Below are 19,005 nucleotides of genomic sequence, written 5' to 3'. Positions count from 1 at the left end.
TGTTGTGAATCGAACTCGGAGTAAGATTGTCGGGTCACAAAAGGCTATCTCTTGTTACATCCGATTGGTATCATGATATTTTGCCGACAGACATTCATCGAGAAATTTGGTTTCAGAACGCGATAAGAATAATCCGCTATAAAAACACAGCGGGCTGCGGGTACATGGCGTCCCTCGGAAAAAAATCATGTGCGATGAATGCACAAAAAAACTCTTCTTTATTATACGGAAACGAAGAAAATTTGATCAAAGCTATGTTCCTACGGGAAATACAGCTCTACTCATGAAATTGTTAAGTTGCTTAGTATCGTGGGTAATACTTGACAGTCTAATCTACTATACAGGGATATGGGATCATAAAGCTTTATGTTATCTCGCCATTGACGGGATGTATGATTTATTATCAGCTAATTCGAATTAATTGCCATCATTCGGTGGCCCATAACGTGCTGTTCTCCACCACCGACATTTGAAGTTCATAGGCTACCACCATGACTCTACATTAGATTTCACCTCAACCTAATATTGATTTTATTTCGGTATCATATACACAACGGATTTTACACCATCAATCATCAATAAAATCGATAATTGGTTCTGTATTCGGCCAATCAATAAATTAGACATAAGTCTCATGAGTCTGCAAAGAAGGATAAACCGCCATAATTGATTGTTCAGAGTCCAAAGTTAAATAGCACATTAATTGTGTTTGATAATCCAATTTTCTTTAAAGAAGGGCAGAGAACTAGTCAGGTAAATGAAAGTCATTTAGCATGAATCGGTTGATCAGCACCACCCAGGGCCCCACGTTCGATTGGCAAATGTTGGATGTAATACAGTGCGGTTCTCGTGTTTCAGAGTTTTCAACTGATTCTTGAATTCTTCGAGCATTTGTTGTGTTTTTTTGCGGTATCTGCTCGATAGATCATTATGTTCAGTTGGGTCTCTACTCAAATCAAATAGTTTCACATCTTCAAACGACCATTCATCACCGGAAGTTGTATGGTCAGCATTATGATATGCCCCCGAAGGGTCATCAGGGGGATCGATCGTTTTACCATCTAGCGGATACCAACTTCCCGCATTTTCACCATAACCTACGATAAGTTTATATTTTCCATCACGGATTGCGCCCTTTTTATGGCGTTCGCTGATGTCATAAACGAATTTAGTTCTAGACGATGTTTCATTGCCCTTGATCTTCACCCAGAAATCAACGCCATCTATATCATCACTCGTACTCGTTGACGCCATTGATAAGATGCTCGGAAACCAATCCACAGCGTGGATCAAACCGTTATAAACGAATCCAGATTTTTCGAGGAGAGGACTGTGAATAAAGGCTACACCTCGAGTGCCTCCTTCCCAAACTGAACCCTTTTTACCGCGCAACGGCCAATTGTTACCGGCATTATCTGGCGTTCCACCATTATCCGTAGTGAATATGATGATGCTATTTTCATACAGTCCGTTGTTTTTCAAAGCGGTTGTCACAGTTCCGACTGCAGCATCCAGGGCTGACACCATTCCGGAAAACGTTCGGCGATTTTTTTCATGGATATCTTCGTAAAGGTTCTTGAATTTATCCGGAACTTCGAGTGGTCCATGCGTATTTTGGAAAGGCAAATAAAGAAACAGCGGTTCGGAATGCTTGTGGTGCCTTATGATTTGAATAGCGCGTGCAGTGAATAGATCGCTGCTGTACGAGTCTTTAAAATTCCACGAGGATTCCGTGTTGAATCTCAGATCAAATTTGCCAGAATGTTTATGATCAAAATGGCCTCCTGACCCTAAATATAAACCGAGGAACGAATCAAAGCCGCGGTAGGTTGGTGTGTAATCCCAATGGCAAAAACCCAAATGCCACTTTCCGACTATGTGCGTACTATAACCGACCTGCTTCAGTTTCTGCGGCAAGATCGTCAAATTGAGCGGTAGACGAACCGTGGCAAAATGCTGCACGAGTCCGATGTGAAATGGATAATATCCGGTGAGAAAGGCTCCCCGAGATGGAGCGCAAACCGGCTGCACGTACGACTGATTGAGGATGATGCCGGTTTTGGCTAAACTATCCAAGTTCGGCGTTATAATCGCTGGATTGTGCCAACCGACGTCATTCCATCCTAGATCATCGGCTACAATGAAGATGATGTTCGGACGACTTTTCGAAGACGATGAAGAGGCCATTTGAATAGTAATATAGATCGATAACAAATGATAAAGGCGACACCTATAAAACGGAAAAAAAAATATTGATTGCTTGATTGTTTGACCAAATGTTTGAATACATTGGATTTTACATGATACCTGCATGAACGAAACGCAAATGATACATCCATCTTCATATACAGTTATATATACAATATATGCCCAATGTGTATGTTGTCATACGTTCACTTAATATCAACAGCTGTAGTCCTGTGACGCGATGGAACGCATTTTCTGGTCAAGTTATTTACAAAGGAGAATTCATCGATTGTTACAATGATTTTCTGATGACTTTTATCAATCCATTTTGCTAACGAGGCACATCTGGAGCGGAACTAATTTGAGCTTATCTAAGTAGTTGCAGGGTTTCCTAATGAAGGTCTCTTTCTTTCGATTTTACTTTTAGAATTACTTTGAATGACATTGTAAGGATAACTCATAGCAACTTCCTCGTTCAAGTTTTAACGCAGATCTTCAAATTATCGTTCTTGTTATTCTTGTTAATCGCACGCCCTATTCAATCTTTCAAAAAAAAACAGTTCCAAGTGGCTTCGTCGTTTGGGAATTCGCCGAAGATCTTTATTTAGAATTTTTTTTTAGAAACCTCGAGCCAATAACAAATGAAAACCCACATTAGATCCGTAGAAATATTTTTTGTTCCTCTGAAGATGAGGTTTAGTTTTTACCTCGAAACTGTAAGGAGATAAACTGTTTCTACAGATCTACAGTCGGTTTTTATTCGTTAACTCTACACTCAGATCAGTTCACTGCAGACTCGAGCCAATGTTTCTCTTTTGGCTGCTGGTCGATGTCTCCAGTGATTTTTTGGCTGCTCGCGTAAAACTTTGATCCAATGTCGCGTGACGATATCATCCGTGCATCAAAACTTCCTATCACCTTACCGAGCAAAATCAGTATTTTGACAACAGATTCTTGCAACCTGTTTTTGATGAAGAGCTGAAGTATCACCAGGGAATACAAGATGCGTAACATGATAGACAACGCTTTAATTAAGATGACATCGAAATTTCAGTTGGATATTGATTTTCAAATGTGAACGAATTGTTCAGAATGGAGACAAAACATTCGCTGTTCTATCGAAAGATTCTGAGCTGTTATTGAAGTCTAGTTGTATCTGGGTGTGCTGCGCGATCGAGTCTTAACGAAAACTAGAATCAAATATCAACAAACTTGACAACTTGAAAACTCAAATAAAGATAAGGTTTGCCTATTTTTCTGAATTCCATTCCGTCAGCTAAAGCGCATTTATATACGAAAAATTGTGGGTATTGTTTTCAGTAAGGAACTGTTTTAAAATTGAAAGTCTGACATCATTAAGATCACTTGATTTTCTGAATTTTAACGACTTTGCTCGACGACGTGCTTATATTGGAACTTCTGATCGATCGACAAGGAAGGGTAAATCGGATGAGATGGATTGTAAAAGATTGCGCCGGAATCATTTCTAGTCTCGCAAATATCTCTCGCGGTTCCATTCTCGAAAATAATTCACTTCCATCATCCCCATTGGCGAACGTATCGGCGGCTCTTCGCGTTTTCTCATTCTATCATCGGTTATGAAATTTTCAACGACATCAAAGACTGCGTCAAAGCAGCTGAGAGCGATGCAACAACTTGTTAATCGACTGTGACGTTGTATGCAGCCGACATTGATACTGTAACCATGGTAGGAGAAAAAAATGTAATACGTTGCGTAAGATTATTGAAAAATCGAAGATTAAGTTCAGAAAGATGCCATATTCTGTTAATCTATATATGATACAAAAACCACTATTGATATTTTCGCGGGTTTTGTTTCTAATATGCCTGAAATTTTACAGTTTTTGTCGGGTAATATTTTGTCCTGCATTGATAGGTCGTCTTTTTCTCATTTAAAAACTATTTGTGATGTGTTGTTTATCATATTTGTGAAAAAATCATTTTGTATTTTACCCGATATTTTTCTTTTTGAGGAAACTATTTCTTCTAATTTACTGTTATTTTGTATTTTGCATCTAAATACATTGTGTTATTTGAAAATAAAGGATTGATTGATTCATTCATCATTGTTGTTTTTAGCACTTTTGGAATTCATGTACTTATCATTTTTTGAAAACTGATTAGTTAAAGCCGTCAGTCAATAGCAATTCTCGGGACTGCATCAAAACGATGACCACACTCAAAATGAAATAGTTAGTGGCACTTATGCAGAACCATATCTTATCTCTAACGCGTAATGTTTTTTTTCATCAAACAGGAAATTCGTTAGTGCATTAGAGGGAGTGCTTGGTCAGAGCTTTTGTTCGTGATCGGAAATAAAAGCGCTGCAAGTGGGAACAAACACTGAGAACTGTGTGGACAAATAAATCGTGTTTGTAGATTGCCTAAGAGCGTAGTGTTCACACCGGTATATACGGCATGCGCGCTAGGCCCAACTGCATCTTAATAAGGTCCAGGCTCTGAGTATATATTCGCTCTGAGGGTAGGGCCAGAGATTTATTTTGCACTTGAAAATATTACGTTCTGTTATTACGATAGTGGCACAATTTCCGAATCTCCAAGTTTCACTTTCTTGTTGTTACCTTGTGCCATGAGGGATGTGGTAGTTCTCAACCCTTAGTAAATAGCACTAACTCCGTATTACCCCTGCGGTGCTTTAAGATTGTCGCTTGCTCAAAACAAATAAGTATTTAGCTTGCTCTTACCCTTTTAGAAAATGAGATGAGGCCGTCAGAAATATCAAGCAGCATAAACGAACTGAGCAGTGCGATAACTAACCTGCAGCAAATTAGCAAGCATTGACGAACGTAACCATGGGTATTATTACCTGCAGTTCGTTTCGCGCTCGCAGTTTCCGGTTTTGGGCTTTACGACAATGCGCAATAAAGAAAACCTGTATCACAGTGCAACGACAATCCATCATCAAACCACACGAGCAAAACCATCAGAGTATTCTTTTCTGAACGGGTTAGCTGCGTTCGCTTAACGATAAAACGTGTATGTTTTACGTAATGCGAAATGGCCGAATCAATCCATAATCACTGGCTAGTTTTTTTTTACCAGTTACGATAAGGTTATTTAACGCAAAGTTCGTCGATGTTTTAGGCTGAGTGATGATAGATTATCGGCGAAAAAATAATCACCGTCGAGATTTTACAAGAACATTCGGTTTTGAATTCGAAGTGCATTTTTACTCGTAACTCAATATTTAAAGTTGAATGGTGTGAACCAGCTTTACGGGTTTAACCAGCTATCCAACATTTTGACAGATTCTAATTGAATGCCTTTCGAATTGGTGTGCCAATAATTCAAATTGCATCACATAATTGGACAGGAACTGAATAAAATGTATATCATAATTTAATCGTTTACCCTGAACCGGATTTCGGATAGGCTTTGGCTAACTGTCGACACAAGACAGTGCTCATCCCAGCGATGCCATTTGTTACCGTCATTCTTCGGCCACAGATATCTTATGTCGTTTGATTTAGGCGGTACTTGTGGCTCATGTAGTAAGAAGCTGTGATCCAATTGATGCTATCAATCATGGAGGATATCCTTTAACTCACAGCGACAGGAGCAGATTAAGCGCAGACGTCCGGGTGATGAGCTAACCGTGAATGCCTCGGATTACATTTCCAGGGCGGATTTTCTGCGCTTTTCGCGTGATCAGATGAAACCTTTTCTTCGAGCACGCCGCCGAGAAAATGGAGCAATATTCTACAGTTCAACGCGGCTATCATGACGACAGTATCGTCCGCATTTCTTGCTGTCTTGTTTTTTTGCAAGGCGTCCAATATCATTCGTTGATGAATTCCTTGCAGAGGTGACTTAAAGATATTATTCTCCAAATAACAGTCACGATCGTTGAGCAAATTATATCTTCCCAGATGAAGACATCGTTTGCCTAAAAAAACCTGTTTGCTTCATTACGTATATCGGGACGAAATGCACGTCGTAACTCCTGATTAAATGCCTCCGGTCTGGACTTACATGGGACACAATCGACTTTGCGCTAGAAACCAGTTGAAAGCAATATATCGGTGAACAGTGACGCTGAAGGCGTAAAAGCCACTTTAGTGATGACTGCGTATGCGCATAAACCTGGATATTTGATTATTACTTATTGCTTTACGTGACATCAATATTGTGAATAGGTTCGCGCGTAAAAATTCCACAGTCACGAAATATCGAAATAACCATAGTATATATTCGCAATCGAAATGACAACGATGCATTAAACGAGAACACCTGCGCACATTTAGACGGCTTAGTTTCTATATCAAACAATATGATTATTCTCAAAAAATGGTTTCAGGAATAGTATTAGGGAGAATAAATGAAGCGAGAATATAGTAACATTTGATATGAAGCGAAAACGTTGATCGTGATTCTTATTTAGATGTTTTTGATTGTACTGCTACTTTTCTTAATCTTATGTATTCGAACGTAATAATCGATTCCTGCTTATGGCTAGAAATAATCCTTTTTTACAAGGCAAACGAAGATTCACACACGAAGAGAGGTAGAGTTCACATGTTGCCTTGCACCGGGGTAGGCCTAGACATATACATGTTCAATCAACGAATCCCGAACTTGGACCAATAGATCAATCTTTACAGTTGTTTGCAATCGTGATGGAAATACTGAATATGAACTGTATTTGAAACCCCGACAACATGCACGTGTTCATTCTGAGCAGTTTATTGTATGGTATTCTGATCAAAACCTGGTCTCCCCTCACGACGTTCGTTGCGCGAACCCTATTGAATTTGATACGGTTATGGTAGCGAGCGTTCTGGTTTTCATCGCCATTGAAGTTGGTATACGTTCGCCTTCCTCGGTTCCTCGGTGTCGTCTTACGCCTCGATATACACCGGCTCCGAGTCTTCGCGTTATTCTTGCAAAATCAACGGTAAGAAACCCGAGAGGTTCCATGCACTGGTTGTGAATGGGATCTTGTCGACGTATCTTCGCTGCACTGCGCAATACGCCATGATTAATTAAATAAAGAACCGACCAGATCGAAAAAGTCTGATCAGCCTGAAACTTAAAAAAAAAACAATCATTTCCCAAACGTAATCATCGTGTTTATGCGAATATCTGACGGGACTGCTTGTAATTTTCAATCGTATACAAATTCTAATGATAAAATCGACTGGCTAAGTGAGTAATTAAAAGATTAACGTAATCCCTATTCATCTTGTCAGCAGTCTCGAATGAGACCTTAAACCTGCATCAATTAGGGAGACAATCGTCGAAGTGGTCAAGTACATCTTCAATCCTCAATATCCATTGATCATCGATCATCGGTTCTTGTCTATAAGCAATCGTCGGCTCTCATAAACGACCATTCGCGCGGATAATTGCTCGAATAATATTATAATGAACCGTTCTCTGACAGAAAACCCGACGCAAAAGTTGTGTACGATCGTCGAAACCGTTTGATAAGGTAATATAAGCCACCCGAGTAATGACCGAGTCTGGTAATCGACGAGCTGCTAGGTGCGCTGGACTCATTCAAAAATCTAGGGCCAATATTGACATATTCTGAATTAGATCCAGAAAATGAACGAATATACTACATTCAGGATTGATTATACACTAGCATGTTATTTTTAATTCCGCGATCCATATTATGTCCAGACGATCAAACCGAAGTGCATTAGTACGCGCCAGAATGTTTTGCTTATATTTCGAAATGATGCTTTTACCATTAGGTCGCAGTAAAATCACGCATTAGTCTACTGACATGTGTTATTGATGGGTTACAGTATTGTCAAGACTGTGGCTAATAGTTTTATTGCATCATCGGTTTTCGAATTATATGCCGCATGAAGCTTGTGTACTGAAGAGGGTATATTTATGATAAGCCTCTACGAACCGATGTGACAACTCTATTTCCAGCCACTTGATTTTGTGATAATGAGATTTTAAAGATTGAAGTTCAGAACTTCAGCATAAGTTTAAGTGACCGCATCTATCTTCACGCGCTGCGCATTTGACCTTTAAGCATACGCAGTCACATACACAGTTCGCACACTAATTCGAATTATATGTAAACCGAGAGAACTCTTGCGACGACAGGATAATATCAATAATTCACACAGCGAAGACAACCACTGTCCGCTCGAAAACAGATCTAAATATCATACGATCACGAAGAATGAAGAAGCAGGAGACTTATCTAGTGGCCAATTCAAAACTAATTCTAAGTATTTAATGCATCATGATTCTTGTAGGAATTGGTAGGGTTTAATATTTAATTTCTAATTAAACATTTTAGCAATTCTGGAAACTTAGACAAATAAAGAGAACTAGAATTATCATTTGTTGAAAGATCCGAGTGAAGCTAAACCTCCCATGACAAGAATATAAAGTAAGAAAATATACGTCGAAGTCTTCGTCGCGTTCGCTTAAAGGGTTTGCAATGCGTTTACTCAAAGAAATATACGAAATATGTCGACAAATATCGAACAGTCTTTGAGCCGATGCGGAGGATAAATCACTGCTTGATATAGTATTATGTCGCAATCAAAAATAGATCAGCCTTTTTGGTATGTCATTACGAGAGTCGAAACCGCAAATTCAGCCGACAAAAACGCGTCGGTTTCCCGACGTATAACATGTGACTTGTGGAAGCAAAGTTGATTGATGAGAAGTTAATGAATCTTGACTGTTGATTACCTCGAACAAGCGATTGTAGATCGGAAAATTGGTGATCACGAGGATCAATGATTCGATTATATATTTCATCTCCTAAAAGCGACCAGCAGAATCGACGATAACGCAAGATGATCGTGATTTCATTATTAGAACAAATTCAGAGTGAAGTTACATCTGGCGTAAAACCGTGCAAAACCATTGTCGAACTGCAAGAGCCATGTTTCATACATAGAAGGGGAAATGTTAGGGGCTTTCGCTGATGAAATTAAATTCCGAGTAGCTTATTCTGACCGATGAGTCGTAAACAACCCACATATTATACTTTAGAAAGGGCTCGATCATCTTTAGTAATATATCTTTGCAAGGGCGGATTTTGCGACCCAATAGATTATGCATATAAAGTTCAAAATCAAGGTAAATGAACAAAGTGCTATCTGTATTCGAAGCGATTTTTACAGCGCATCCACCTGACTTCATTTCACCATATATATAGAAAAACTTTACAGCTTGCTTGATGTATGAATATCCCAATCAGAAGTTTGTATTAGATTATTCTTGCTATGTGAAAATTATAGCTAATTTCATTCGTTCTGCCTCGGCTTTCGTTTAAGTTCTGAATGCTTTTTTAACCCCAGGCTTCAAAAGCCACTTACACCTGATTAACTTGCAACGGTGTATTGCTTTGATGTTGTCATTCGAGTGAAATAGGAAATTAAAGGAACATTGTTAACACGCCCGTAGCTACGAATATTCGAGGCAGGACCGAATACGCACTTGTCTGTTTGGAACGGCTGTTCCTGCAAGCGAACTGCGAAATGAACTTTTCCTTTGTCCCAACCTTGTCACGCATGGCGCACGTATATCCAAGAAGCTGATCTACCTAGAAGTCTAGTGCAAATGAGAGCAATGTTGGTGTGAACCACAACGCGAGAAGACATATGATATGAAGATAATTACTTATAACGATAGGTGTGAACACTCCCTGCTTGACTACTGCGAGATCAGATAGTCCATAAATGACTGTGCTAGCGACGCTTACAAAGAACTTCCATAAAATGTAGCTGCCATTTTAGTATCCTCATCAAATCGTCCCCCACTAGTGATAGGATCTAAAGACTGTTCCAGAACATGGCTGAGAATATCCAATCACTAGATGATGTCATAAAATGGGGACTTAGAAGGCAGTCGTATTTTATGGAAGGCTCTAGGTCTATGGTTATACAGCTTTTATAATAATCTCTAATTGGTAGAAATCTAAGCCAAATAGAAAGATGCAAAAGATGTTTCTGATCTTGTCGACCCATTCCTCATCGATGTCCTTGTGTGCGATTAACTACATTGTGGTGTCTAAAGAAAGTGTTATCAAAGCTTTTCTATTCAACTATAATTGCAATCAATTTCTTTTTAAGGGGGGGGGGTATGGATGGTAGACCTGGATATTTACTTGAGGATGGGTTATCAGAATGCAATAATAAGTAATTTGTAGCTGAGCACTAACGTCGAGTCGTAAAATGGAGTCCAACCAAAAGAAGAAATAAGGATGTTTCCATTGTGTGTGTTTATTGATGAGTGAGTGACAAGCTGTGGTTTGAGACATGACAATTAATTGACAATTAAATCAACTGAGACAGATTTCTCGTTAATAACATTGTTGGGTCTCATTACTTACTAAGCCGCTACAGAACTTGTTCAATATGGCAACCATTTTACCAATGCACCGTTCAGCTGGACGTCTCATTTCCCTCACATCTTTTCACAAAATCAGTAACTATCCCAACAATTAAGTGGCTTACTAGGTCCGCCAAACTTACCCCCTCCAAAAAAATCAATTGCAATTATAGTTAATGAACGCGCGCTTTATCTTAAAACACATCTTTTAAGACACCTTGTATACGGAGAGATGCTTATATCGATGAAGACGAAATCTGATATAAGGAATAGAAATGGACAGGGAATTCACGTGCGATGCATGAAAAGGAAAAATGTATATTCGGCCATCGTAATGGGCATTAATGACCAGTGTTAGGCTGCGGAAGACAAGATCGATGATTGGGCTGAATTGGGGATATCATGCGGGATTACTTTAGATGACAGAAGGTGGAATTGCTAAGATTAATGGCCTTATCGATGGCGTAGGGTAGCAATTACTCAAGTCACCGACGATACGATAGACAACGACGGGTCGCCGGCTCAGGTAAGCCGGCGCATCCCGGTAAATAGCTAGGCCCCTATTAGTATTATTAGTTTTTCTAGAATATGAGTTTCTACATGCATGCTATTACATATCAGCCTCCGCACCGTTAGATTCGTTTAACATCAGCATATCATTTAAACTTTAATAGAATAAATGATTTAGATGCCTTGTTCTTTTATTATAGAATGTCAAGGTTCCACAATTTCCATGCCTCATATCTGAGCGTCTCGCGGTCGATGAGTTCTCCCTGCAAAGATTCGAACCTATTTCTTTATTGGCACGAACAAGGTGGCGTTATTGCGTACACTCAAACACGATAAACATCACGCCGACTGCCGATACATCAAAATAACCGACACAAAACATCATAAAACATGAAGGATATTGGCGTAGTTTATTTATCTCTCTGATAATCGTGGAACCAGCCACGGACATCAAACTATACACTAAACTAATACATTATAATAATCGATCCGAGAATTCTTTAAATGATAGCGGATTACATCCTTTAATCTCCATCTGAGTTGACAATAACAGCGTGTGTTCCGTGACCGATATTTTGGCAAAGAACTCCGTTTACTGAAAAAAACATCAAAGTTCATCATTATCAAGATGCGTCTTGATTGTTTGTTTGAATGTATATATATATATATATAAAATCAAGTGAACAATATTGATACGATATTGATTAGAACCGAAGAATTTCCAATTAGTATGTACATCGATTTATAGAGACAAAATCACGTGAATAAGCAACAAATCAAATGAAATTCAACTATTTGTCAAGTGGCCTCGTCCATCCACGTTCATGGAATTGAATCATGGTGAATTGATTGTTCATTTATATAAACTGCACCAGAAATTGGAAAAGAACTTTGTCGTGCCCATAAGCGCTTTAATAGCGAGTTTGAAACGAATTACATATGCAATATTGATATCCCTAAAGCCCACATGTATACTAACTTTTATTTTTGTTTTCAAATCTCCATGGTGCCCTTTTGAATTCATTCTCACTGATGTAACCGTTGCCTGTTGAATAAGAAAACTAGTTAAACAGATATCAGACCATACTGACAACTCATTGAGTCCTCATTCGAGTGGGCCATCAGGAGCGTTAAATTCAAACTTACGGTCGAGATCGGCTGCTCGAAACATCTGCATAACCTGTTTTGCAGGTACGTTCAAAGCCAAGCTGAGTTCCCGGGGGTAAATGCGATCGTCATCGTTGATGTCGTAAAAGTCCATATCGACTGGAAACCTCGAAACGTGAATTCCATTTTGCTACAAAAAAAGGCCAAAATAATGTAAAATAGCGTACATGTTTTAGATCAAAGACCTGGATGAAAGGCCGGGACATGTTCATATTTTAACTGTAGAACTGGATTCAGATTGATGAGAATGAAACAAGATAATCGAACTAATGCCTGGTGAGTATATGTGTTTTGAATGCGTGTGAGGGATAGGTGTCTCATACCCGACAAGCAACCTTGCTTTAAATGAGCACCTACCACTGACATTGGAACATCCTTTATAAACATAGAATTTGTTGCAATTTCTTGTGGAAATAAACTATATATAACTATAACAATAATTCAATAAAAGAGGATTTATAGTAGAGAACAATGATGAATGAAACGTGGATACGGTTTACTACCTTCAGGAATGAAATGTTTCTCTTTGATCTGACTTTTCCGCATCTAATTGGACAAGGGGCATCACATCTTCGTTCACCATCCTCCAGCACGCATTGTAATTCACATTCACGTTTGCAATCAGCGGCGCTGTATCCAAACAATGTCACCATAGCAACGATCGGTAGCAACAATGCGAACTTCATGTTGACTGCGAAAATGTGGAAAAGAGTATGATTAGGACATGCTACCTTTCAGCCGCAAAAAATAACCCCAGGATTTTATAAGGGAGGGAATAACGTGAAAAGTTAGAATATCATGAAAGAATGAGTCGAATTTTGCATGGTACAAAGGATAATTTGGAATTTTCAGCGCTAAAAAAATATGCAGAATTCATTTGCCATTACCTTGATTCTTGTCGTTAGATCTTCTACTGTAGTGTACACTCACTTTCGCCGAATTCAATGTGAATATCCCGATAACCGAGCATCATTTTATACTGGTCGAATGTAGTGGGTTTTACACATTAATCTAGACTGAGCCACTTGAAAGGTTCAAATTCAAGTGTTTTAGAGTGATCGAACCATCCCGATGACGTAAATCGAAAAGACAAAATATCGATTAAGACATTTACGAGTCACGTTTCAAGGAGATATTCAATTTCAAAAAATAGGTTTTATGGCAGTTATTGAGTGTAATCCTGTTTAATGTCTGGCGTTAGTCTTTCTACTAATTTGACAATTTAGTCGTTTAGTAGCAAACGGCACTTTTGATAATGCCCACAGTTAAGATATTGATCGAGTTTAAAAAAACAGTTTCTTTTTTTACTTGCTTGAAGCGTTTTTTTCAGGTTGACAACTTTTCTATTTGTAATTAGATTCACAAAAGAATTTCTAGTGCTTAGGAACATTATTTTGTTATTGCATTCAGTTTCAAATTCATTATTCAAACGGTTTATAAAATCGAAGATATTCAATTCATTCTAGAATCATCGATGGCCTTAAAAATTTCACTACTCGTCCGAACAAAAAACTCTTGAAAAATGTCTTGAACTTTGTTCAATTTATGTCTGCGATAAAAATGTTTTTCAGACTATCAAATTGCTGAATCACAGCGGGCAGATAAAAATGGGAATTCCACTTCAACGAAATGGTATAAATAAGTTTCTTTCGGACCGGAATTCAGAACGCATTATTTGACAACCGAGAAAAGGAGCTTTGTAGAACTGCAACAATTCTTCAAGCAAGGTATGTTTTCAAGTGCTTCAAGCAGTAAGTTGGTTATGTGTGGCTTATCGTTTCAGCTAAAATAACTGAATCATTTTTCTACATTTTACATAGTTAGTTTATTTAATTCAGTCACATATAGTCACCAATATATAATCATAGAATCTATTTAAGAGCTATTGTAGAAATTATCTCAGGATTTGCACCTATACTACCACATCCCTGAACCGTATCGGATTTTGCATTGTTTATTTTCAGGATAACGATGAAGTTAACGCTGATATTTTTGGTTGTCGCGTTTTCTATCGCGCACGGGCTCGTCGTGCCGGCGAAACCGTCGCCTATGCCTCATAAACCTGATCAACACAAACCCGTCGTCTTTAACGAAACAGCCAGTTTGACACAACAGTGTCCGCATTTGTGTGCCTGGTTCTGTAGAGTGGATGGACTGTGCGCTATCCATTACCGTAATCTGTGCCCGCACGAAAGACAGAAGCGCGCTGTAGGGGTTAGTATTGAATGCCGAAAGCCCCGTGGGACCATTTATTCCAATTAGTAGAACGATGACCGATTTACAATGATTCGTCTTGATATCTCCTCTCGTTTTTCGATAAGCGTTTTGAAAATACTATCGTAGAATTTTCAGATCGAGATAATTCGTTTTTCATTCAGTTTGATTATGTCTTACAGGTTCAAGGTCGCAATATTCCGCTGCCAGCCGATATGGACTACTATGATCTGGACGATAACGATTATCTTACGCTTACGGAGTTGAGTCTAGCCCTTAAAGTCAGCACGTCTGCCGTATCGAGAATGTTTCAACTGGCTGACCGAAACCGTAAGTATTCGTTCGGGTCTTTACTGGTCATTTAATTAATTGAATCAAACCATGCTGCAAATCTTTTGGAAGGTACTAATAGGTGATCCGTAACGATAATCTACGTTTTGTTACGTGAGAACCCCACGTAAAATCGCACATTCATAAATTGACATAAAACGTTTATTTGAAATTACTAGAAATATTTCGGGTGGTTACTATCACCCTTCTTCAGACTCAAAGCCCGACCGAGGAAGGAAAAGTAACACCCGAAATTTTGAAAAATACTTTGAACAAATGGTATATCTGTTTTAGGTAACGGTGTGATCTCCGAGTGGGAATTTAAACGCGCCCCGTGGGCATTCGAAAGGAAAAATAACGGTAGGTTATGTTAGATAATCGAAATTCAAAGTGAAGTGTTGAGTTGAAAAAAAAGATAAATTTTAAAAAAATCGCCTCCCATAAAAAGATGGCTGCCTCCTAAAACCCTGGGCCGGTTTTATAGATTGGTATTACGCTTAGCCCGGAAGCTAATTCAATTCATTATCAATTGAATTAGCTCCCGGGTAAAAGGTAATACTAGTCTATAAAATCGATCCCCTGATCTTATTAAGGCCTTTTCTTTTATGGGAGGCTATATATTTTATGGAAGGTTTCATTGTCGATTTAATATTTGTTCTATGATATTAGATATAATACCATATATGCCTTATCCATATTTTCCATCTTGCTTTTGTTAGTTCACACGATAAATTGCCCTGGAACTGGCGGGGGTAAAATAACTGTAATCAACCAGCACAGCCACGAAAGCGCTGAAAGCAATGAATGGGGCTGGAACTGAATCGCCGATACATGTGATCTCAACCATACCTGATCTAAAATTTAATTACCTGCAGCTGGTTTCTGCAGCAGTTTTATTATATGAATCCAGATAATAAAAATACCTTGTGCACGCAAGCTAAAATGTTTGTTTCAAGTTTTTGTTCTACGGATATTCAAAGTGTCTCGAGGATTAGAGAACGAACGTGATGTCAGACGTCTAGATACTGTCTTTCTTAGGATTTATCTTATAAGAGTATAGTACTTCCGACATCAGACAGTTTTCTGAACGAGAAATAAATCCAAGCAACACGCTCTTGCAAAGAGAGAGACCAGTAAACAGAACATACAAGAGAACCGAACACAAAAACCTACTTTAGCCTTATTGACTCACGTTATAAGGAAATCTTGTTTAGCTGCGTCTTTAGCTTTTAGGGTGATGTAGATATAGAGTTCTCGAAAGGCTTAATAAAGACTATGTTTTGCTCGTCGTCCAGAAAAAAGCGCCGACAGAACTGCCTTTTTCGGTTTTGTCGTTTATACTTGTAACATCAGCGAGAACGCGGAAATGAATATCCGAGTAGAGGAAAACTACTCACTAACCAATCAAAAAATGTATTATTCTCGTTGTGCTGTATTAGATGGAAATCTAAAAACCAAGATTGTATATGTTCTGTTCAACCTGATATCATGTTCGTTTTTTACATGCTCGCTGTATCGTTTTTTTCTCGTGCATTGTCGACGATCCGTTCAAACATGGTTCGACGTCTTTAATGTCAAAGCTCCATCAATAATCGGCCATATTTCCAATGATGAATCTTACATGAATGTAGGAAGACAGTCTGCGGGCGGACCTTTCTTCTCCTCCCATTTATCGTATCATCCATCACCGCGTAAAATGTAAGTTTAATATCCACATTGCCGACAGAATTCGTACTGTTCGCGAGCTGTTTGCAGTTAGGGACCTAAACTGGTGCTTAGCTATTTTTGTAAATGGAATGTAATATCGATGAATATTTAATATATTTGATTTATCGTTTGTCTCTGTGAGCGAAACACTTGTGCGATTAATTCCATTTTATATATTCATTTAGATTGTCGTATATACCACGAGCTCAGCTCAAAAACACACGGCAAACATAAAGCAAGCAATAACTCATTTTCGACCAGAAATCAACAATTGAAAAATCCCTTAGGTTTATACATGAGCAAATAGTAGACTGCTGAATTCTTTGTATGCTGATATGTTTCGTAGCAATGAGCAGGAAATGATGATATATGATATCAATGGTGTCTAAATTTCTAGCTATGACGTAACTGTATACGGTATACGGGGTACTAGCAACTTAGTGGAAAACGAAGTAAACACACGTGGAACGCTAGAATCGAAATAATCGACCTGATAGAATACACGAGGGGAGTGGGTGGAAATTGGATATCTTATGAGAATATTGCATCTGACAACGATTTTCAAAAAGATCTGAACTTGCGTCGAGATAAGTTAACAGTGTCCTAAGCAATATGCTTCCATTCATTTTTAATCTCCTGAGTTCACGATTTTTAATGACCGAAAATCAACTCATTTTGACATGAATACGTCGTATAAGACTTGGATTCTAGATCCGTAAAAAATTACCCAAAATCAATACAGTAATTTACGTTGAAACGTATGAATTCGGCTTCTGCGAATTCAAAAATCAATTCGTCTGAAAAAACCTTTGAAACCAGTAAGTTCGCCTGTGGTGATGAGTAGTATTTCGTTATGCACACTCCGCATAGACGTGCAGATGCATCAATACGTGTACTGCTGCTGTTTTTTTTCAAGTTGACTTTCAAATAATTGATCCGTGTACGTTTATCATTATGCACGGAAAGATAAGCGATCGTAATATTGTTAGCAAATTACCGCTATTAGTAAAAATTGACGCAACAGAACGCCGTGCGCGCACCTAGCGGTGATTCCGAGCGTTATTTGTCCCATCTGTTCGAGTCTCATTGCTCCGACTATTCGTCAGTCAGTAGCGTGCGGTAACCGAGTCAGCCGGACGTGAATCTCGATTGTCTGGATGAGCCATAATCAATCTCCGGATATTATCACCAGCTGCAAGGGAAACCGATCGCTATTCGGATCTATCAATCTAAAGAGGTAAAAAAAAAACAACAAACAATTCGATCTTCGGTGGCAGAAGTTTGCATTTCTATCGCAAGTAATTTCAGGGTCGAGCGCTCACCGAAAGAAATATTATTCATCATTCATCATTCTCATACCAATTTTCATACGGTGGCAATATCATCATTGTGCTCGGTTTTCTACAATGAAACAGCAGTTCTAGTTCAAATCGATTTAGTTGAAATTAATAGCACTTGAAGATTAAAAGTGTGTAATGATGATAGCTGAAATCAGCCGAGGAGGGAGTGATACGTTGTGGTCTCAATAAACATTCAATTCCTAAAACTTTTTTTTTAGTCCTGAGGTGTGGGATTAATCTTAATCATACTTTGGCGGATAAATCTGTTTCAATAGCTCTTAATGTGTCTTTGATTCTAAACCACGTTCAGAACGAGTAATCTCGAAAATCATAATTTGACTTTTTAAATCCAAATACATATTCCATTTGTTTAAAATTATCCCTCAAAAGCACAGTTTCAGCCATAGTGGAAATGGACGATATTTTCCAACAAAAAAGGTTCAACCATATTCACCGTCATTTTCCGCTGTCTGTGTTCATGAAGGAAATTGGAAGAAATGACGGCCATTAGGAATTGGTCACGAACGCGTCGCTACGACCAGGAAAATACGACTCGGTATTCGCTTCCGTATCCAGATTTTTTTTCTATTTTCTAGGAAAGGAGCAATTATAAGGCGGAGTGGACAGAGACTAACAGGTTGCGCGCGATAATACGATCTTGAGAATATATCGACTATATTCGCGCTGTTGTTGTTGCTGCCAGTGGGCATTTGGCTGTCGTTCGGTAAGGAGAATGATTCGTACAAAAGCGACGAGCAATTCACAGGCTTCTCTTTCCATGCCATCACTACCTGAGTGATACGTGTGTAATTACCTATCGCGCCTATTTCTCTCCCGCACTCGCTCCAATCTCGCATCGGTCGCTGTAAATGAATTGACTAATTTCAACTTCACTCCGACTGAGCGAATTTTTAGGACTAATCGCGTATCGCGATTCGAAGTTAATTTCTTCGATATCTCACCGACTCGTGCACCGGCGCGGTAACCCGACGTGCGCGGCGCGTGTATGTGACAAACAAGGACGAAGTTTACACGAACGTCTGCGATATATTAGACGAATATGAACAATAACTGAAACAACGATTAAGCGAACGTGGATTATCTTTTTCTCCGTGAACTACCGTAGCGGATTAGAAAAGAGATTTATTCTATCAAAGTGCGGAATATTGTTCCGGCTACTGTTGCCAAGAAACAC

At 38.8% G+C, this 19,005-nt stretch overlaps 2 protein-coding genes and 1 pseudogene across 2 annotated transcripts; 1 reads left to right on the top strand and 2 right to left on the bottom strand.

Moving 5' to 3' along the window:
- Positions 1 to 786: 786 nt before the first annotated feature.
- Positions 787 to 2,187, bottom strand: LOC141905449 (arylsulfatase J pseudogene; annotated as a pseudogene).
- Positions 2,188 to 11,458: 9,271 nt separating this feature from the next.
- LOC141906405 (EF-hand calcium-binding domain-containing protein 1-like) lies at positions 11,459 to 13,151 on the bottom strand. The gene is made up of 5 exons (XM_074795678.1): positions 13,107 to 13,151; positions 12,723 to 12,910; positions 12,199 to 12,349; positions 12,032 to 12,097; positions 11,459 to 11,647 (listed from the first exon to the last, which is right to left on the bottom strand). Exons 2-5 carry the CDS (start codon positions 12,903 to 12,905, stop codon positions 11,577 to 11,579), a joined length of 471 nt encoding a protein of 156 aa, XP_074651779.1. The 5' UTR covers positions 12,906 to 12,910; positions 13,107 to 13,151; the 3' UTR covers positions 11,459 to 11,576.
- Positions 13,152 to 13,821: 670 nt separating this feature from the next.
- LOC141906185 (EF-hand calcium-binding domain-containing protein 1-like) lies at positions 13,822 to 15,693 on the top strand. Its single transcript, XM_074795419.1, has 5 exons — positions 13,822 to 13,946; positions 14,184 to 14,433; positions 14,616 to 14,763; positions 15,058 to 15,123; positions 15,483 to 15,693. Exons 2-5 carry the CDS (start codon positions 14,191 to 14,193, stop codon positions 15,581 to 15,583), a joined length of 558 nt encoding a protein of 185 aa, XP_074651520.1. The 5' UTR covers positions 13,822 to 13,946; positions 14,184 to 14,190; the 3' UTR covers positions 15,584 to 15,693.
- Positions 15,694 to 19,005: the final 3,312 nt, after the last annotated feature.

The sequence above is a fragment of the Tubulanus polymorphus genome, chromosome 5 (genome assembly GCF_964204645.1).
Source record: "Tubulanus polymorphus chromosome 5, tnTubPoly1.2, whole genome shotgun sequence".
Classification (NCBI taxonomy): domain Eukaryota; kingdom Metazoa; phylum Nemertea; class Palaeonemertea; order Tubulaniformes; family Tubulanidae; genus Tubulanus; species Tubulanus polymorphus.
This window is presented reverse-complemented; position numbering and strand designations above follow the sequence as displayed.